Raw genomic sequence first — 21426 nt, 5'->3', positions numbered from 1 at the left:
GGACCTGCCCCGCGCGGGACTAGTAGCGCTCTGTGTCTCCAGAAATTCGGCTTCTGTGCTCGGCCCTTAACTGGCTTGCGCGTAGGTCAGTGGTTTCCTGGTTTACTTGGGCCTGTTGGGACTGTTGTCTTCTCCTCCTTTGCAACTAGAAACAGCAAGAAATGATACAAAGACAAGTCTTTTAGTGAATGTCTGCCCCTATTTCCCCAGTAAATGAACTTTGGAGGATTACTCTTGTTTTCGATACAGAGCGTTTTTCATGAGCGAGACCTCTTTCTTTTGTTACCTTTTAACAGACCTAATCTGAAAATATTTGTTTTCCTTTTGTTCTGTTTTAACCAGTTCGGCAATACCTGCTACTGCAACTCAGTCTTACAGGCACTTTATTTTTGTCGTCCATTTCGGGAAAAAGTTCTGGCGTACAAAGTGCAGCCCCGAAAGAAGGAAAGCCTCCTGACGTGCCTCTCCGATCTCTTCAACAGTATTGCTACGCAAAAGAAGAAGGTGGGAGTCATCCCGCCCAAGAAATTTATTTCTCGATTGAGAAAAGAAAATGGTAAATGAGTAAATGAAATCCTTATGCAGATTTAAACACTGGGTATTTAAGCACATAGAAATGTAACCGCGGGTCTCTTTTTAAGCGAGTCCAAACTGCTGAGTTTGAACAGATTTGTGAGAGATTCTAGGACTCCAGTTGGTGATGTGAATTTCACCACCTCTATAGCGGAGAAGAGACATTATATCAGAGTTAGCTGTGCTGTGTCCTAAGAGGATTATCTGGGTATCTTTGTTTCTGTACTTAGAGCAAGTACAGCATGTGTGGAGTAATCTCAGTACTCTAGTTATTCTGTGTTGGCATGATGAACTCTAGAGGTCTGCTGCCAGTCTGCACGCTTTGGGTTGTACCAGAAGTAGTCGTGTGCTGAGCAAACCTTGCACAGTTGGTCAAAATTAAAGTCTCTAAGGAGACTTAACTATTTTTAACCTCTTTTCTTACATTTGTGGTAGGGTGAATTCCTTAGGATGAGAATTGGCAGTTACTTCCCAGAGATAGTTTGTGAAGGAAGGTTCTGTATGTTGATTTATCATCTCTGTTTGCACTTGAAAAGATAACAGACTTATGATAGTAGGGGAATTTTCCCCTTTGATGCTGGACTTAATGAACTGGTGGCCCAAGGCAACACATAAGAATTTCTTTATTTTTCTCCCTCTCACTGTGGAAAAAAAAAGCCATGGTTTTCTTCTATTTAAAGGAATGCCCAAGGTCTCCTTTGTATAATCTTTTAGCTGTCCGCCTGTTTATTGCAACCTGAGGAATGGGTAAGAGTAATCTAATATCCATTGCTAGGACAACAGCAGTATACCCCAAAATAATTTATAGTCCTAGAGCAGAGAAGGGGAAAGGACATGCACAGGAATTTGGTGTTTTTAAGTATCTGTATTTTTTCATTTTCCCTGTTTTCTTCCCTTCTAGAATTGTTTGATAATTATATGCAGCAGGATGCACATGAATTCCTAAACTACCTACTTAACACTATCGCTGATTTACTGCAAGAAGAGAAAAAGCAGGAGAAACAGAATGGCAAACTCCAGAATGGCAGCATCGAGAGTGACGAAGGAGACAAGACTGATCTGACGTGGGTCCATGAAATCTTCCAAGGAACACTAACCAATGAAACCAGATGTCTTAACTGTGAGGCTGTACGTTTAAAACAAAACAAAACAAAACAAAATCTCTTAGATTTTTCACAGGTTCTGGATCATTTTCCCTAATACTAAGCACACTTTTTCATTTATTAGGGTAGATGAAATTGCACTCTATTAATATATGGAGCATAGCGTATTTTATGACTGTATCACCTCTATGTTCAAACCAATACTCATTAAGGTATGTTTCTCAGAAAAAGCATAGCATTTTTTTCTATTCCTCCTCCCTGTTTCCATCAAGGCAGTCTTGCACCTGGCTGATATGAGCTGCCTTTTTGTCTTCGTGTTATTTCTTGTGTCAGTGATTGATAATTTCTGTTGTGTTTATACTTGAGTTACTATTTATTCAACTCTAGGATTAACTGAATTTAATGGTTCTTGAAATGAAAGTCTGTGCTTCTTGGTGCTGATCCATAGCCACTCTATTTGACAGCAAAAGAAGTGCCAGAAAGTCTAAAATTAGAAGAGCCATACCACCTTCAGACCAGGAATTTGCAGTTAGTCATGTGCTGCTTTGATTAAATAATATTTCAAAAAAAACCCCAACCAACAACAACACAGGGAGAGAAGAAAAGAGAAACGATTGCAAATGAAGTGACTATTCTTGGCTTTTTAAGTCTGAAATTATAGTTATGTGGTGAATATAAACTCTAAAAATGGTGTTAATTAGATTGTCTTAAGAATTTTGAGATTAAATGTGACTGTTCCACAAATGGCAGGATCATTTCCCCAACTGCTAACCCATCCCCGGATTTAGATGAAAATCCAGCTGTCTGTTTCTGCATTTTATATAAGTATCTACTGTTTGACTCTGAAATGCAGCAGAAAGCTGTATTAGGCTACAATGCAAAGTGGAATACAGTTAAAGCTTCTCGAACTCTGGAGCTTTCAGTAGTAAAAACTTCTTTTTGCTAGTGAAGCAAGCAGATGTGTCTTGAAGGCTCAAGGGGGAGTGATATTTTGCAAGGAAGGTTTTATTTTCTATTTTTCCTGGTTTTCCCCCCTTTTTTAGATATTCCCTTTTGAATTATAACTACACATCAGATTATTTGTTCATTTTTAGTTTATTTCAAGAAAGGCCTCTGTGTATATTTGTAAAATCAGGAATCTGTTTACTTGCAAGCGGGACACTGCACCATTCCAGGAACTTAAAGCAACTCTAAAACCTGCCAGATTCCAAACTGTTATGAAATATTTCTTCTTTTTTTTTAAGGTTAGTAGCAAAGATGAGGACTTTCTGGATCTATCGGTTGATGTGGAACAAAATACATCAATTACGCACTGTCTAAGGTAAATGAAAATATTTTTGAGTGGAGAAAACACCTGCACTTTCTCAAAAGGGAAGAAGCTGAGTTAGATGCTCTGTTGTGCAACAGTTGTAGGGTTTGAGCTTATGGTAAACTATGTTCTGTTCAGAGTGCTGTTGATTTTATTATCATACTTATTGAATCTGCTGTTTTCTTGGGGTTTTTTTTGTGGTCAGTCTGATTTCTTAGTGACAGGGTGAGAATAGATTTCACCTTGTTTTATGGGGATTTTAATATATTACATCATATAGTCAGGTTTTATCAAAGCTAAATATGGTATGTTTGGATCCATACTCTAGTCATGTTTTTTTTTTTTTTTTTTTTTTTTTTTTTTTTTTTTTTTAATACTGTTACTACATTTTGGTTATCTGGTCCTGTTGTTTTGGCTGGTAGAATTTGCATGTAGTAGACTGCCAGATCCCAGCTTATCAGCTGTTAGGATACTGCAAGTCACACGAAGCAGCTCGTGTTGTAATAGCTGATAACGCAAGTAGTATTATTAAGAGCTAATAGGTGATCCAGACTTTGGCTAGTCAGTGCCTGGTGGTTATAGGTTCTAAAATATAATGCCTAATGCCAAATAAATAGGGAATGGCTCCTTCTGGAAACAAAACCCAATTACTTTTTTGCTGTGTCTTTTTTGACTCCTATCCAGATAGTATGTAGTTGATATTCTGGAGGGAGTCGTTTCCAGGTTTTTGTAGTTGAGCATCGATATCCTGAAACTGGGACAAATGCAGCTAAAAAGTGTTTGGGAGACAAGAGTGATGTGAATAAGAGGAATTTAATTTTCAGTGTATATTGTTTTCTCAGCAATATTAGAAATAACTTTAAACTGGATGATCTGACTGAATATCCCTGCCTATTTGACTTTTCTTTCACCTTAATTTCCACAGAGGGTTTAGTAATACTGAAACTCTATGCAGTGAATATAAATACTATTGTGAGCAGTGCCGCAGTAAACAGGAAGCACAGAAGAGGTAAGGTTTAAATATTTGGGCTAATGTAAATGTTCTCTTAATATGGGCAGCCATAAATCAAATGTGAAATCAGTAGAAAGAGAATGTAAGGCTGCTTAGGTCTGTGTGTGGTGGGGGAAGGGCATAAGGAAAAATAACCTCAGTGGAGAAAACAGGTAACTTTATAGCAACCTTATCAAGGGATTAATTTAGTGCTCCTCCCTGAAGAGCTGTTATGTGGTGCTTCCAGATGCTCTTTTTCTCCCCCATTAGCATTAATCAGCTCAAAGCCACTGAAAAGAATGTGCTCTGCTTTCTCTATGAGTACTATACAGAAATTTTAATTGTCACTTGATTCTTGGTAGTAGCCAGAGCACCAAAACAGAGATTTGTTCCATTCCCCTCTTTCCCTTGATATGATGAAAAATAGATGTATTCGTATAGACAAACAGCCGTCTTGCAGACGGGTATCAGTTGTATTCTCAATCTTTCCAAGTAAATGTTGCCTATTCTCACCAAAATATACATGAGAAAGCAGCCTTTTTAAATTTTTTTATCAGATTTTTAGGTGTGTTTTAAGAAGCTTCTTCAAAACATATTGAACATATTTGTTTTAGAACAAAGCTTTGTTTTAGGTGATCTGCTAATACTTGTTCTTTGTTTAATATATTTTTGTGGTTCAGAATGAGAGTGAAAAAGTTGCCCATGATTCTAGCTCTGCACTTAAAAAGGTTCAAATACATGGACCAGCTGCATCGATATACCAAACTCTCCTACCGTGTAGTCTTTCCCTTGGAGCTCCGGCTCTTCAACACTTCAGGAGATGCTACGAATCCTGACAGAATGTATGACCTTGTGGCTGTGGTTGTTCACTGTGGCAGGTATGTCTCTGTGCCTTCTGGACCTTAAATGCCTTTCCTTGAAACTTAAAGCGAGTCGGTCATTTGTATGCTATTTTATGACAGTACAGTGGCTGAAGATATGGGAGTATGCTAAGCAGCATTGGAGCTATTTTCCTGAAATTATTATTATTATTATTATGTTTAGCAATGTTTTAAATCCTGCTTTCAGAGCCTGTAGTCTCAGGCTTGCTCTTTTATCAGCCTTAAGAAAAAAAGATCAAAAAACCCAAACTCTTACTTTCCAAGAAAACTAAATGAAATAAAAACAGATCTTGGAAAAGCATTTACTGAAATAGAATTAATGTATAGATCCCCTAGTTGCCACTTGCTAAACCATTACAGGTTTTCTTAGAAGCTAGTGCCACCAAGTGGAAAAAACTGTGTACTGTGAATTAAAGAATACGTGCTTTTTACAGGCCTGGATTAAAACTTTTTTCTGGTAGAGTGGTTTTAATTCTGTTTTAGTATCAGAGAAAAAAAAAACACTTTTAAGAAAAAAGCTGTGGAAGTCAGAAAAAATATTTAGATCTGCCTTTTAGAACAGTGAATTTTAAAGTTACAGAAAGTTACTGCAGCATGCAGAAAAGTTTTGAAACATCTGTATTGGGAGAAACAAGACAATAGAATCAACATGCTAATGTTGCATAGAATTGCACAGTTTACTTGTACTAAATTCTGTTGTTCAGTTGTGGTATTTTTGAATTTTTTTTTACTGTATTAAGAACCCATTCTGTGCATTTTCTGTAGGTTCTTAATTCGCTATAACTATATTTTTGTTTTGACAATGTAAAGAAGTGGTGATTAATAACGTTAAATGTGTTAGATGTGTTAAATGGCTTTGCGTTTTGTTCTCAATGCTGTTGTCTTGTATGAAGCTTTTAGGGGTCCCGTATGACTTTTCTGTTTTTAATTCTTATGAAGAACTTACTGAAGATGTTAGATGATATTTTCTAAATAGCTGACTTTTCAGAGCTTGTTTTAAATATTTTAATCTTCATTTGCTGGCTCTAAATCAGTTCAATTCAGTGACAGATACTGTGTTTAAGTATGTCAATAATTCTGGAGAGGACTAGAGAACTAGTTTCTTTTGCATGAAGGTCATATCATTGTAGCTTGTTCTAAAGTCTTATTTAGCTCCTAAGTGAAAGTAAAGCCAGAAAATTTGGGAAAATATGTATATTTTTTCATTTTTTTTCTTGGATTGCTCCATCTCAGTTTGAGGTTATTAGACGGAGCGCTCATGTTGTATTCTATGCATACGGTTTCTTATCTCAAACTACTACTATTTTGGGGCTGTCTGCCTGCCTCTGCTCTGTCTATCGATCCCTCTCCCTTTGAGTAAGGCCATTTTGTTGTCCGTATCCATCAGGGTAAGCATTCAGGATGTAGGAGACTGGCAAAGTGCCCCAGGACCTGGGAACTGCAGTTGCAGAAAGCCCATTCCCAGTCAGCCCAGGCTGAAAGACCCTCAGCATTGAAAAAATCTCTAGACAAGTTTTGCATTTGCAAATAAAGTATTTCAGGCAGTTATTAAAACCTTTGAACAGTGATCAAAATACTCAATAGTCATGAATGTGGCAAAACAGTGATTGAAATAAGTGTTTTTTAATTTTGTATTTTGAAATCTATGAATGGCTCTCTGAAATATTTACAAATTTGTTTATTTTGGATAGAACATATTTAGCAAATGGCAAAGATGGAAATTTTAGTTCAAGAAATTTGGCAAAGTCTAAGAAGCTAAACAGTCTTCTGGGTGGTATTAGACAACACTCAAAACCGGGAAATTAACTCTGCCAGTAACAGCTAGAGTCATTTGGGAGAGCAGTGGGTCCTGCCTTTGTAGCCACAAGAGTAATACGTCTTCCATCCTTTCTCCGGCAGTGGTCCAAACCGTGGACATTATATCACCATTGTGAAGAGCCATGGCTTTTGGTTGCTGTTTGATGATGACATTGTAGAGGTAGGTATGCTTTTGCATAGTGAAAACAGTGTAGACAGCATCACTCTCCAGCTCCATGGCTGGCAAACTACCGTGAGGGCTCTACTGACAGCTAGGACCTAGGGTGGTGTGCAGCTGTTCAGTCTGAAATACCGCAGGGGCCTTGTTGAGCACATCAAATCTTTACATTTCTGCCTACCTCTGGGCTTCATTATGTTACTTGCTCTGTTTTTTGATAGTTGTATTTCATTGCAACATTAAGGTCTTTTAACTCTTACGTAGACAGTTGCCCCCAACAAATATGACTGTAGAAAAAGTGTAAAAAAGATGTGGGAGGCCTGTGGTGGTTAGATTCTAAGAATATACGTAGAAGTTTGGACCACTGGTGGTTATATTTAAGGAAAAGCTTGCTGGAGCAGACTAACTTTTCTGTTAGTATATCCATAAATACTAATATCCAAAATATTTATACGTCCGTATCTTTCACATAATTATTAACCAAATATCAAATACCACCATAGAACTGCTCTTTGTAAAGATGAAAATGTACTGTTTGCCTCTAAGATTTCATGATCAGGTTCAAGACCAGATGCAAAGTGTCTAAATAAGTAAAGCAAAATCCTTGCTTGTGCTGAAATAAAGAGCTGCTATAGTAAATTTTTTTAAATTTATTTTAATTTATTTTTTTTAAGTCTTTGGCTAGTTTTTGAATGTCAGGGTTGACTAGTGATTTGGACAGCTGTATGATTATGGCAAGTTATATTTCCCCTGTTGTTATATTCTGAGAGTTACTTTCCTCTGTCATGGCTGAAGTATGTGATTATGTCGGCTAATTTTGAAATTAATGTTCACTTTAGTATTTAAATGTAAATGAGCACTGTCTTTTCCATCCAGGAGATAAGCCTGTCACTTTTAAAGCAGCTGTAAAATAACAGTCTTGCTGTTCTATATTTGTTTTCTGTCAGTCACTTCTATGTTGTATCTTAGCTTATAGGTCAAAACAAAATTTCTTTTTATCTGCAAACACTGTTGGCAGTTTTATGGATGTATCAAAACAGCTTTTACATGTGTGCTCTCTGGTATTGGATAATAAATTCAAGGAGCTGTCAAAAGGGGGATAGAATGTAGTTTCTCCTGGAGGGATGCTTTTTTTCTTCGGTTGCTTTTCTAACTTCAGTCATGGCGCTTCCCCCCTTCCCCCGGTTTCATTTGCTTTTACAGAGTTCACTTAAAATGCTGTAAAAATAAAGCTCTTTGATCTGAAATTTCTACATTTTGTGTTTTTAGTGTCCCTCCTTTGAGATTTTGCTATCTTGATTAGGGTTAGGGATGCTAAAGATAGTCCTGTCCTGTGGCACTCCCCGTGCCCCAGCTGCAGCTCTGGAAGCTGCAGATTCCTTTTCCGGCCAGAAGGCTTTCCCTGGCTGCTATACACTCGTGCTGTTTTCTATAAAATTTGGACTTTGTTTTTCTTCCTCATGGCAGGCATGAAAAATTGCATATGAGAGTTTTGCATATGCGTCTTTTAAGATCATTGGGCCTCTCATAGGAACAGAGCTGCTCCTTGAACTGCTTCAAAGACTGTAGCATAAGGACTCCTACTGGGTTTGTCCCAGAGGATCTTTTCACTGATATCCATCATATCTGCTCCTTCTTTCTAGGCGTTTGATAAACATGAAGCTCTCACTTTCCTCTGCCTAGGAAGTATTGCCCTTTCTCTTTCCTCGACTATCTAGAATTCGTCTGAATTTCTAGCGATTCAGTGATCAAGGAGAACAGAATAGTGGAGTCTGCTTCTCTTCTGCTGATCATACCAGCTGCTAGGAGCAGTAGTTGCGGTTTTGCTCATTTGTTCTCTCTCTCCCCACTTAGTCCTCAGCTCTGGAAATTTAGTTCCTTATCACTACTCTAGTTTTTACTGGAAAAATAGAGTGAAGCTGCAACTACTGTTGCTAGTTCCATCTGCTGCCCAGAGAGGTTTAAATACCCATTCTGAAGATGACCAAGTACAATTTTCAGACTACTTGTGATTGACATTAAGGTGACAGCACAGGAAATCCAGAAGTTGTCCTCAAAAACTGAGTGGTTCCAAAACCCCTAAAATGTGAATTCTGCAGGTGTCTGTGGTCTGGGGGCTCACCAGGGAAGCTTCCTACTCTTCAGAGACTCACAGAGCATGCAAACGATTTTAATTTTTAAAGCTTTGGACACAGCTTTCCAGCTATAAACTGGATACATAGTGAAACAAGTATTAAGTCAGCAGACTTGAGAACCCAGTCCAAAGCTCTTGTGCCTGTATATAGAAACTGAAAGTGAAACACAAGAGGAAACATTTTCTTTCCCCCTTCCATACACTTGAAAAGCTTTGTTGCGGTTTTGATAAGTGATACAAATTAATAGCTCTCAAGTGTCAATAGGAAATACTTTACTACCCTGTTAAATGCCCTGAAAGCAGTGAAGTCATATTTTTCTGTTTGAGTTTGGCTGGAAGGCCAATTTTCAATTAAAACTGAAGATAGATGATAACAAAACATGCTACAGTGTGTGTGAAAAGCAACTGCACCAAATCCAGGAGGCAGATCGGATCAAAGGGGATGGTGTGCCAAGCGAAGTAATGGGAAACCTGATCTCTGTGATCAGCGAGCTCTGGTTAGTTTGGCAAGTTGCCATTAGAGCAACAAAGTGATATATCCCAGTGACTATGTTTATCTGAAACAGGGAAAAGTGTCTGTCTGAGGAGCTCTCCAAATTGAGAAAAGGGCAAGAATGACTGTATGCTTTAGCTTAAAAACTTGTTCAGAGATTTGCAGCATTCAGCTGGGTGCTGTGAATGGTACACAAGGGAAAGATCCGGTTTGGGAAGCCCAAATAATAAACGTAGAATAAACGTAGAACAAGTAGAATAGAAATAAGCAAAGGAAATTAAAGCTCAGTAACATGAAAAAATATCTTAATGCCAGATGATGCTATGCAATCCTAAAAGTAGTTGTGAAACGACCAACCCACTGTCACTTAAAAATTGCAACTGGGTAAAACCTTACTATCTATAACTTACTTACTTACTGTCTATGTAGCAAACTAAGGGCAGCGGAAGAAGAAAGTCTGTATAATCTTCTTTCACTTCTGCTGTCTTTTCTGTGGAGAGTGGAGTTCAAAAAGGAAGTCAGTTTGCCATGATAAAATATCTGTAGAATGAATTAATCTGTATAGGATGTTTGAGTTGCATTCAGAATGAGTGGAAATAGTAGTGGAAATAAACTAGAGTGCATGGCAAGTTAGTAAAATTGTTTAAGTTTTCTGCTAGATACATCAAAGGGATTAAGAATATTCTCTTGCTATTTTTCTATTAAAATATGTATCTAATAGCTTGCAGTAGTTGTGCATTATGTTAATAAACTGTGTGCAAGTCCTAAAGCCCCCACTGCAGTATATGCAACTTCACTAAAGGCTGTGGTGTTTGGACTGAGCTTAATTTTAACTCTCATTAATTTTCAGAAAATCGATGCCCAGGCCATTGAAGAATTCTATGGGTTAACATCAGACATTTCCAAAAACTCAGAATCTGGATATATCCTCTTCTACCAGTCAAGAGACTAAGACAAAAGATAAATGTGTATAAATAAAAGAAAAAAGGGATCAAGATATGTCCAAATGGAACATTTTTGTGACAGCAGAAGCAGTTCCTCATTGTTGCTGTAGGACCAGGACAGATCCAGCAGGGCGAATAAAGGTTTCTCTCTGCCGTTTCTTGGAGGATTAGTGCCGACTGCCGTAACAAGAACAGCTTTTGCTCCAGTTTTCTTTCTGGGCTTTTTTTTACGTGCTATCTTCCAAAATCTGTGTTACCTCTACTTGAAACCTGGCTGCTTATTTGTTCACGAACTGAAGAAGAGTTTTAAAAGTAGCATTGTAGAATTTCTACCATTTAATGTCGGCCTGAGGCAATACCTTGGTTTCTATCATCATCGTTTTTCTGTATTTTAGCAGAATGATTTCAAAATTCAGCGTCAGCTGAAGGCATATTTTAGGATATGAACAGCAGCTGGTTGCTGGATATTTTTGGTGACTCAGACTTGAGAAGCAGTACAAAGCTAAGACATATTGGAAATGTCAAGTCTGTAATTTAAAAAAAGACAAAAAACCTCTCTCTGCAGCATTGTAAATTCCCCGTTATTCCAATTTTCTTGGTTTTAGATAACACTAATAGCACTCCTTTTTACATTTTAATTCTTACTGTTCTCTTTCTTCTTCAGAAGGTATAGGACTTAATCCATATTCAGCCTGATCTATTGTACCTTTGTCTTTCGAAGCAGAAGTTTTGAGTCAAAGCTACATTGCTGCAGATTCAAAGGGAGCAGAAAAGCAGTTATGTTTTGAAGAATATGTCTGGCAACCAGTTGCTGCAGAAAGTCTGAAGTTGCAGCATTTGTTGGAGCTATTGCATAAACCAAAAGTGCCCTCTTTCTGAAACAGAATCTGTTCAGCATTTCACTCAATACATAGTAAACTGATGCAACTAGCATTTGAATCTATGCTAATACACAGAAACAGCACTAATTGTGAAGGGTTAACCAAGGGAAGTATTATTTACATAACTAATCCAGCTGTTCTTAGTCTTCAGGATAATGGACATTTAAGATGGAAAAACAAAAACAAGCCCTGACATTACCTTGCTAAGTGTCGCTCATCGTCTGTTGGTAATGTTTGTATTGACCTGGGAATCATAACCCCCTAAAAATGCTTCTGATTGTTTACCTCTCTAGGCCTTGCTTTACAGAGGAGAGTATGTTAGTCTTTTGAAGACTGAAATGAAGTAATTATCCGTTACGTGTGTATATATTATAATCTCAAGGATAACTAGAAAGAAAAGACTAAGGGAGTTTGTAAGAAATCTCTGGAAATTTTGCATAATTTTCTTTGTTTTGAAAAGTCCTGTTACTGTGCCAAAGCTTGTCGCAGCTGGCTCTAAACTACCAGTGGAAAATACAACTTTTCCTTTCTTCATCTTGTTAGGTAACACGAGAGCTGTCCTCCATGTGGTCGTGCCTGGTACAGCTGTTCGTAGCATACACTAGTGACTGCTGTTCCGGAGGACGTTTAACTTATGCAATTCTGTGGCTTGTACAGGATATAGAATATTTTACCAAAATATTGTCCTCAGGAAAACAGCAGATCACAAACAGTTTCTTGTAGTGGGCTATACGTATCTGTTTTTTCCTTACCATGACCAGAAACATCCTGTTGGCAAGTAACTCCTCTCTTCAAAATGCAAATTAGTCATCGTCGCTGTGTTCCAACCGGGTGCAAGTCCGTTCTCGCTGCACATCTTCTCCAGCAGATAAAATATGGAATTTGTTTTTCTTTTTTTTTTTTTTAATCATACAGAGTACTGTCATCTGAAGAGACATATTCAATAACAGCGAGCCTTCTTGTCATCTTGTTCCTATTGTGTGAAAATTGTTCTTGGCTAAGAATCCTCTCCCCTTGTTCGCACACAAGTCATAAGTCCTCCCTTGGTGGAGCCAACAGAAGTCTGTCATCAGTAAGTCTAGCAAAAAATAATTAAAAAAAAGAGCACTGAGTTAAAAAAAATAATCTAAACAGTAAATGCAGAAATTAATGTAGTACACTAGACATGTATTTTGTATATCTGGCGATACATTTTTACAGATAAAAATACCTGATTGAGAGAGAATATTGAAAGATATATACTATAGATTAAAAAAGTTAAAAGTGCACTTTTGCTACAGATTTATAAGGAAACTAAAAGGAACTAAATTGGAAGAGAATGGTGTGATGTTACTTCTGTATAATAAATGACCCCGCCTGTCTCCAATAAAGGTTATGTATGGTCAAATGTGCATGGCCCAAATGCTTTGAGTTTCAATCAAAAGCAGAAATAAAAGTAACCGGTTAGTCACCATCTCTCCCTAGTTTCTCTCTGCGTGTTGGCTGGCCGAGTGATTCTGCCTAGTAGGTTCTTCCATGCGTAAAACCTCTGCGTAAGCAGTTAAATAATTCAGCGCTGCGGGTTGGGAGCGAGGCGCTGGTAAACGGAGGGGCGGTCACGCCGGGCCTTCTCCCCCCGCAGCCCTTCCGCCGCTGGGGGCCCCTGGTCTCTTCCTCGGCCCCTGTAGCTCCGCTGTTTCCCTTCTCCGTCGTCTCCTTTTTCCTCCTCCCTCCTTTGCCCCTGCCTGTGGCGAATGTTGTTTGACTGATCTGGAACAAAGACTTTTAAAACCAAAAATAGTAGCATAGGCTTGGCGCTTTTTAGGTTCCCTGAGGGGTAGGTCTTCGTTTCTGTGCCGTTCACTCGAGTTCACGTACATACGGGGAAAGCTTCATTAAAGGCTGCCCGCCGCGTGGTGGTCCGTGGGACTAGGTTCAAATGCCACAGAAGCGAATGAGAGTTTGAAACTGGCAGCTGCTTTGTAAAGACACGTTTTAAGTCCGGAGTACTGTCTGCTCCTTGTCTTACTGGGTCACGCGTTAGCGAGGAATCAATGGAGCCAGTTTTTTTTACTCTAGTAAATACAAGTTTGACTTTCACAAAAAGAGCTGAGAAAGGGTTTTCCCCCAGATTCATTTTGTTGAGGACAAATAACCAAAATCAGAATACCAGAAGGCGATGTGGCTGCAGCTTTGAGCACCCCTAAGGCGGGATTTATATTAGCTCTTTGGGGCTGCTCCTGTCTTGCTTTTCACTGATGAATGGTTGGTTGTCTTGTCGCTTTAGGTCCCTTCCCGAATATAGTACAGGAGAGAAGCCGAAGACCCTCCCGTGCTTATTATTTCTTTCTGCTAACTTGCAGCAGAAACAAAATGCTCCCTGTTCTGCTATTTTCCTTCTTTTCAGCAGATCCTACTGTTTGATGGTGGAAAGCTTCTGCCCTATAGGCTTCAGAAACAAAGATTGTTTATGAATTGGCGTTTGTGCTCGGCATGTTCTGGCTACCAGCAGGAGTTTTTAAAGTCACCGTGCCGGCTCCGTTTAGGATATGTTTAAAACAAATCGTATTTGATTGGTACAAGAAAGAAAATAGACTGACAAAGGCCCCTGAGACAAGTAAAACCTTCCCACTGTAGTCCCCAGCATTCATCAAAAGGAAATGATCCTTGGAAACGTAATTAATTCCCAACATGTAAAGTCCTGCTAGCGTTTGCTAGCATTGCACTAATTAACCTTCGGGCTGCTTCTGTCCGCTTCCCCCCTTCCCGTGAGATCCCCCTGTCTGCAGGGCTCGTGTCCACCCACCCAGCCGTTCCGCTTTGCTTGGCTCCCAAAAGTGGAGTGGCTTTGGTTGGCTCGCAAGTGGGGTAGCGCGGGGTCCTCCTGCATTTTTTTCCCTTGTGACTGAGCGCTTTGCGAAGGAGAGCGGTTTGACCTTCTCTACCATCCGGCTGTTCGTTTTAACTCGCTTATCTTTGTGCCAGCGTGAGTTTTGAGGGGACGCGTTCGAGCCTCGTGGCGTCTAGGAAGCTTGTTTCTCGTGAAAGAGGAGCCAAACGGCCCCGGTTACGCGTGAGGACCTCGCTGGGCCAGTGGCTCTCTGTACAAACCTGGAACAAAGTTTGTAACAGCACTGACTGGTTTCACATGCCGACCGTGCAGCTCCTTTAAGCTGACATCTGTCCGCTTAAAGGCAGTTCCTGGACAAAGATGTGGAAGATGGTACCGTTCCTGATAAAGATGAGGAGGGGAAAAAAGCCTGATGTGTTGTTGAGCTGCTAACCCCCCATGAAGTGATGGGGAGCGGACTCGTGTTAGTGCGTGGACCAATATCGGCTTGGATGAGGAGGCCCTGAAATAAAAGGTAACGTAGAAGCCCCAAGAGGAAGAGTTGAACCTGAATGGCCAAGACAAAAAGGATTTGTGAAGGCATCCAAAAGGAAAAGAGATGGAAAAAGTCATTTTCGTAAGGCCTGGACTTAGAAGGGGCAGGATAACCGGAGCTTCAGCCCGGCAGCTGGAGCCAATCTCAGCACAGCTTCTGAAGACAACATCACGGCCCTGGATGGAAGCGAAGTCAAAGGTAGCTGGAGCCGTTTCTTCTCGCTCCCTGTAACACAAAAGAAAATAGGCAGTTTTCAGTAGGAGTTGAACAACTTCTACTGTAATTAAGTGGCCTAATTAGCACTCCGTTCGTGCATTTGTTTCCTTTCGGTGAGAAGTAGCCTACCTACGCTACAATAAGGCAATGAGTCAGCAACGCTGTAAAGCAGAAGACAGGGATTTGTGTTTTGCTTGGACTTCCCTAAGCCAGGCAGAAACGAAGAGATGGAGAGGACGCCCCCAGGACCGCGTGCAAAGCAGCTCGACCCCCGAGGCTTGTGTTTCCCGGGGAAACTTTCGGAGACCTCCTTGTCCTGCCTCCTTTCCCCCCTTGCAGTCTGAGTCGGGTGAGCACTGGGAAGCCTGTTCCCTTTTCGCCGAGCGGTGGGCGCTTCGCCGTGCGCTTTGCCCTGGGATTTGGAAGAAGTTGGGCTGGCAGCAGGGTTTCGGCAGGTCGCGGTGAGCCACCGCCGTGGTCGGAGGGCCGCGGCTCCCGTCTCGGCAGCGCCTCTCCGTTGCCGACGGCCCCGGCTCTGCGCCAGGCAGCAAGGAAAATGTGGGGAGATGTTTGGTTGTCGGGAGAAACTGGGGCACCATCAAACTGCAACTGCAAGTGAAGTGTTATTATTGGTAACGCTTTCCAACCCTCCTTCCCTCTTTTCTTTTTTTTCCTTTTTTTTTTTTTTAAAAAAAGATCTGTTCATTTTCAGATTTTGAGTCACGCTATTTCTCTAAGCAAAAGGGGAAAAAGTCCGGAAAAAATCCGCTTGACTTCTCCAATCCACTTGATTTTTTTTTTTTTCTTTTTGGGGGGGTGCCTTTTGATTTCCTTGTGTCGGCGAGGTCCAGTTTTGGTTTTGCAAAAAGTTCCCTTCAGCCCCCCAGGCCCCGCCTGGGGCGAGCGCTGCCGCGTGATGCCCGCGGCCGGGTTTCTCGTGCTCGCTGGAGGACGAGGCAGCTCCCGAATCTCGTCGCGGGAGGTGGGGGGAGGAGAAAAACAAAAAGAGAGTTTGCTCCCGCCGGCTCTTCCCTGCGCGCGTTTAATCACTTTGCGAGTTAGTCATATTCCTAAGAAAAGAAATCGGAGCGTGATGGCGAGTGACAGCTCCCACAGCACCGAAACTAATTATATCTCGGCCCGGAAAGAAGGACCGCCAAGGGCCGGCGAAGCGGCTCCAAGGCAGCCCGGCCCCGCTCCGAGCCGGCCAAGGCTGGGATTTCCGCGGCGGCGGCGGCGCCGGGGACCCTCGGCCGGGCGGAAGGGTGCCGCGATGGACGTGCCGGCCGCCTTCGGCGAGCCGGGAAACTCAGGACGAGCCGAGTTGGGCAGCCAGAGCTCGTTCCCGGGATGATGCCCCGCCGCGTCCTAGCGCAGGGCTCGCTCGGCGGCGCCTTCCGGAGCAGGCGAAGGTGCCGCCGTCCGCCCTGGCGGCGGGGTGGTTTTTAAGGGATTCGCTTTGCCTTTCGCCCTGCGAGATTCCCAGAGCTTCCCGCAGCTTGGTGAGTCGTGGCACGGAGCAGCGTGAGAGGAGGAGGAGGAGGCAAGCGCCCGGCAGCTTCTGCCTCGGCTTCCCCCCACCCTTTTTCTTACCTGAAAGGTAAAAATGATCCCTACGATCTCCAGAAGCCCTAGTCGCTCTGCAGAGCACCCCTGCTCCATCCTCCCGGCAGCGTTACGTAGCGCCGGCCGCGCTCCGCCGCAGCGCACCGAGCGGGTCGGTGCCGGGAAGAGGGCGGGCGGCCGCGGTTAGCAGTGATCTTCCCTTGAGTGGGCAAAGCCCAAGGAGGAACGTGAGAGGTTGAAGGGAAAAGCCTTCTCCTTCCAGAAGGGAGCTTTCAAATGATGCTGGTGGCCTGCTGATACGTAATTACGGAGTTGGGCGTTCCCCAGCGGCAACGACGAGCTTTCACTCTTTGCTACCACTTCTGTAATGTGACTAAAGATAAAGCACACTCGCTATGCTGTAGAAATGTCCCGCGAGGCACGTGGGGAGCGCAGAACGCAACGCACGCCTGCAAAAGGCCGGCGCACGAGCGCTACAAGCGCGGTGCTGCCGACGGCGCGTCCTCCCACGCGCGACGCCTGTTGAGACCGGGGCAGCGCCAGGGGTGTCGCGGCCGGCCTTAAAACGGCCTTGTGCCGTCCCCAGCGCGTTCGCAGCATCCGCTCGTGCCTCTGCAACGGCTCCTCAGGCTTCCTCTGCCTTCACCTCCACCACCATCGCGAAAGCCAGCGGGGCCGGCGCGGTCTCCTCGGAGGCCGCTGAGCGGGGTTGTACAAGGCGCTGCGCGGTGCCGCGGCGGGGACAGGAGGACGAGCGGCGTCGGGCCGCTGCCGGGGCGCGCGTGTCCCCGCCGGCAGGACCCTGCTCTCCGTGGCGGCTTTCCGCTCCGCGCGCGGGTGCCGCGAGGGGCTCGGGGCTCGGGGCTCTGCCTTCGGGGAGCCCCGCGAGGCGGCAAGGCCGGCGGAGGAGGCGGCGGGAGAGGGGCAGTCAATCACGGCTCCTCGCCCGTCTCCCCTTTCCCGGAGCTGCCGGCGGCGCGAGCGGATTCATTCAGCTCTCGCCCCGCGTTTCCTCCGCCCCTTCCCGGGCCGCGCGCGGCGCCCGGCGCGGCGGCAGCGGCGGCAGTCGCGCGCCCGCCGGCTCCAGGTGGAGGACGGTGCCGCTCCCCGCGGACGGCTCGCGCCCGCGTTTGGAGCCCAGATGCTGTGATCTGGGGCAACGGGATTCAGACCAAACCCCTGACGTAACCCTGAATATCTCTTGCCTGTCAGGCGCTGAAAATCCTTCCTAGCACGCAGCTCGCTGCGCTGCAGAGCTACAGCCCGCGGACGGACAGACGGACGGTCGGCCGGACAGACGGGGGGACACGCGAGCGAAGCCGGAGCGTTACGAAACCGGGCGAAGGAGCCGTGCCCGAAACGCCGCCAAGCAGCCCGGCTTTGGAGCTCCTGCTCCCCCCCCCCCCGCAAGCCGCTGGGCCCTTCGGGGTCGCAACTCCGCCGGTGTTCGCCCCTGCGGAGGCCGAGCCTTCGCCCAGCGGCAGCGCCGGGCAGGGGCCGGCTCCTTCGGGACAGGGAGCCCCGGGCGGCGGCGGGTGCCGCGGCTCGGAGCAGCACCGGCGGAGGGGTGCTGAGCCCCCCAGGCGGCCGAGCCGCGGGCAGGCGTCCCCGAGAGGACCGGCGGGGCCGACGGCGGGCGCTGCCCTTGGGGAGTGGGGTGTCCCCCCCCCCACACCCCCCACCCCACGGCTTCGCTTTTAGATCACCAGATCCCTCGGCACCGGCGATAAAAACAAACCTCAGCGGCTGCCTCTGCGGGCTGCCGGGGCCTGGCCGGCGCCCAAGCTGCGTCCGCGGGCCCGCGGGTGCGCAGGGCCCCGAGCGACCTTGGCGGGGCGGCGGGCGGGCGCGCACCCCCCGCGCCGGCGGGCGGGCGCGCGGGCACACGCGGAGCAGGCAGGCAGCCTCGTTGTTATTCTGATCACAGCGTCTCTGATTCACAGACTTGGATCATGAATATAAGTGAAGACTTTGACGTCAGAGTTGAGATTTATCAGCAGATCCAATGGGGCAGGAATATTAAGTGCAAGTCGATGCCAGCTATCTGCCAGCGTTATTAGGGATGTTCGCCGAGGAATGAGGCTTAACACCAAGGACTGAAAGGACTGGGAAGGAGAAAGGGGAAAAGAAAAAAAAAAGCAGCAAAACGGGGGAAGCAAGCTGATCCTCAAGCATTAAAGCAAGGTAAAATGACAGCGGGCGGCGTTCGAGCGTGCCGCGCGCCGGCGAGGGGAGCCGCGGGCGGCGGGGCCGGGGCGCTGCCGGCACCCCGCAGCGGGCAGCGGGCCGTGGGCCGCGGGCCGAGCCCTCCCCGCGGCTCTGCCCAGCGCCGGGCTGCACCTTGCAGCGCTTTGCGGCCGGCAGAGAGCATCTTGCACCGGCGTTTTGCAGAAGGGAGGAAGAAACGAGAAAGTTAACGTAGCCTTAGCGCCAGCCGCTGCCTTCTCGTTGCATCACCGGCTCCGCATACATGCGAGGGCTGTCCTATTAATAGTATTTATTTTTACGCGCCGCACACAAAAAAAAGAAAGGGATAGTGGGGTGGGGGGGAGACCGGCGCCTTCGTGATATAAATAGGCGGCAAGGTAGCGTTGCGCCGGCGGAGGCGGAGGAGAAGGGGTAGCCGGGCTGGTGCCGGAGCGGGAGAAGCCGCTTCCCGTGGTGTGAGTGCAGGCGCCTGCGGCTGCCCCTGGGCTCACCGCAGGGAGCCCGTGCGGGGCCAGGCCGCCCCGCCGCGGGGTGCGGGGAGGTTGGGGGGGGGGACACGTACCCCAGCGCGGGGACCTGGCGGCGGGGGGAGATAGGGGGAGGCTGCAGCCGAGCCGCGGGGAGGTGGCTGGGGATGAGCCCTGCGGCGCGGTGCGGGATGCGGTGCTGCGCGGGGGGGGTGCGGAGCCGGGGGTGGGATGCGGTGCTGCATGGGGGGTTGTGGAGCCGGGTGCGGGAGGCGGTGCTGGGGGAGGTGCGGAGCCGGGTGCGGGACGCGGTGCTGCGGGGGGGGGGGGGCGGAACCCCTTGCGGGAGGCGGTGCTGCGGGGGGGTGCGGAGCCGGGGGTGGGATGCGGTGCTGCGGGGCGGGGTGCGGAACCCCGTGCGGGAGGCGGTGTTGCATGGGGGTTGTGGAGCCGGGTGCGGGAGGCAGTGCTACGGGGAGGGGGGCGCTGAGCCGGGGGCGGGAGGCGGCGCTGGCCGCGGCCCGGCGCCCCTCACCGTGGCCCGCTCTCGCTCTCTCCGCAGCGATGCTGCACGGCCCCGCCGGCATGGGGGAGCCGTGGCAGCCGCAGCCGCAGCGGCTGGCCGGGCCCAGCAACGCCTCGGAGGGCAGCGCGGGGCCGCCGGCGGGCGGCTGGCCGGGCACGGCGGCGCCGGGGGGCGGCGGCGGCGGCGGCGGGGGGGCCGTGAGCCCCTGGGACATCGCGCTGTGCGCCACGGGCACGGCGGTGGCGGGCGAGAACGCGCTGGTGCTGGCCGTGCTCTTCTACACGCCGAGCCTGCGGGCGCCCATGTTCCTGCTCATCGGCAGCCTGGCCCTGGCCGACCTGCTGGCGGGGCTGGGGCTGGTGGCCAACTTCGCCGTGCGCTACCTGCTGCGGCCGCCCAGCGAGGCGGCGGAGCTGGGCGCCGCCGGGCTCCTGCTCGCCGCCTTCTCCGCCTCCGTCTGCAGCCTGCTCGCCATCACCGTGGACCGCTACCTGTCGCTGTACAACGCGCTCACCTACCACAGCGAGCGCACGCTGGGCTTCACCTGCGCCATGGTGCTGCTGATGTGGCTGCTGTGCCTCGGCGTGGGGCTGCTGCCCCTCCTGGGCTGGAACTGCCTGCGGGACCAGAGCGCCTGCAGCATCCTGCGGCCCGTCACCAAGGACAACGCGGCGGTGCTGGCCGTCACCTTCCTGCTCCTCTTTGCCCTCATGATGCAGCTCTACCTGCAGATCTGCAAGATCGCCTTCCGGCACGCCCAGCAGATCGCCGTGCAGCACCAGTTCATCGCCACGGCCCAGGCCACCTCCACCCGCAAAGGGCTCTCCACCCTCTCGCTCATCCTGGGCACCTTCGCCCTGTGCTGGATCCCCTTCGCCATCTACTCCCTGGTGGCAGATTCCAGCTACCCCGCGGTGTACACCTACTCCCTGGCGCTGCCAGCCACCTGCAACTCCCTCATCAACCCCATCATTTACGCCTTCAGAAACCCAGACATCCAGAAGTCGCTGTGGCTGGCCTGCTGCGGGTGCATCCCTTCCACTTTCTCCTCCAGACCAAGGACATCCAGCGATGTGTGAGGACTGAGCGCGCAGCGAGACATGCTCCCTTGCTCTGCTCCTCCTCCTTTTCCCCTTCGTTGTTATTGTTTCCTACCAGGAGGAACCCCCCCCCCGCCCCCAGCCAGCACATCGCGTTCCGTGGAAAGGTGTCCAAAAGAAAAAAAAAAAACAGGAAGAGAAATGGCAGAAAAGGGGGAAAGAGAGAGAGTAGAATGCTAATGGTTTCCTTTAAAAATGTTATTTTCTTACATATTTTATTTTTTATTTAAAAACACAAAACGCCAAAAAAAAAAAAAAAAAAAAAAAAAAAAAAAGAAGGATCTACGTACGATGGCGTCTGTCTCAGCTCGGGGTAAGGAGCCGAGCGAGCAGCGTGCGTGCCGGCCCGCCTGGAGCGCCTCCGCCCGGCTGCGGGGGCGGGTCGCGCGGGGGCGGCGCGTGGGGCGGGCGCCGCGCGTGGGGCGGGGGCGCGCGGCTCGCGGCCCGCTCCGCGGGGCGCCGGCCGCGTTCAGCACCGCGGGGCGGACAGCGCCGCGGGGGCGGCGGGAGCGCGGCGCGGGGGGCCCGCGGGGCCGCGGGTGCGTGGGAGGGCACGGGTGGGAGCGGGGCGGGGCGGGGGGGAGAGCGATGCCCCGGCGTTTCTACGTCGTTTGCGAAGCACTTTGAGAAGCCGCGGGGCGCCAGGCACTTTAAGGGACTGCCGTTGGAGGGGGGGGGGGGGTCTGCTGTCGTG

General features: G+C 47.7%; 2 protein-coding genes across 3 annotated transcripts in view; both read left to right on the top strand.

Moving 5' to 3' along the window:
- LOC134145375 (ubiquitin carboxyl-terminal hydrolase 12-like) overlaps positions 1-12671 on the top strand; it is a 28836-nt gene extending 16165 nt beyond the window's left edge. The window contains exons 3-9 of one of the 2 annotated variants that reach the window (XM_062584807.1): positions 343-556; positions 1475-1637; positions 2926-2997; positions 3911-3994; positions 4657-4854; positions 6757-6835; positions 10310-12671. In XM_062584807.1, the coding sequence (XP_062440791.1) occupies positions 343-556; positions 1475-1637; positions 2926-2997; positions 3911-3994; positions 4657-4854; positions 6757-6835; positions 10310-10411 (912 nt within the window). In that variant the 3' untranslated portion in view covers positions 10412-12671. Of the gene's footprint in view, positions 1-342; positions 557-1474; positions 1702-2920; positions 2998-3910; positions 3995-4656; positions 4855-6756; positions 6836-10309 lie in introns of both variants that reach the window. The other variant, XM_062584806.1, reaches the window with a different exon arrangement.
- A 6999-nt stretch (positions 12672-19670) lies between these two features.
- LOC134145378 (G-protein coupled receptor 12-like) lies at positions 19671-20711 on the top strand. The gene has a single exon (XM_062584811.1). It carries the CDS (start codon positions 19671-19673, stop codon positions 20709-20711), a length of 1041 nt encoding a protein of 346 aa, XP_062440795.1.
- The last annotated feature ends 715 nt before the right edge of the window (positions 20712-21426 follow it).

This window comes from Rhea pennata, chromosome 11, assembly GCF_028389875.1.
Source record: "Rhea pennata isolate bPtePen1 chromosome 11, bPtePen1.pri, whole genome shotgun sequence".
Classification (NCBI taxonomy): domain Eukaryota; kingdom Metazoa; phylum Chordata; class Aves; order Rheiformes; family Rheidae; genus Rhea; species Rhea pennata.
The sequence above is the reverse complement of the archived record's forward strand: the minus strand, read 5'-3'. Positions and strand labels throughout refer to the sequence as shown.

Excerpts from the sequence above, each read along its gene's own strand:
- LOC134145378 (XM_062584811.1), top strand. The coding sequence starts at position 19,671 with ATGCTGCACGGCCCCGCCGGCATGGGGGAGCCGTGGCAGCCGCAGCCG.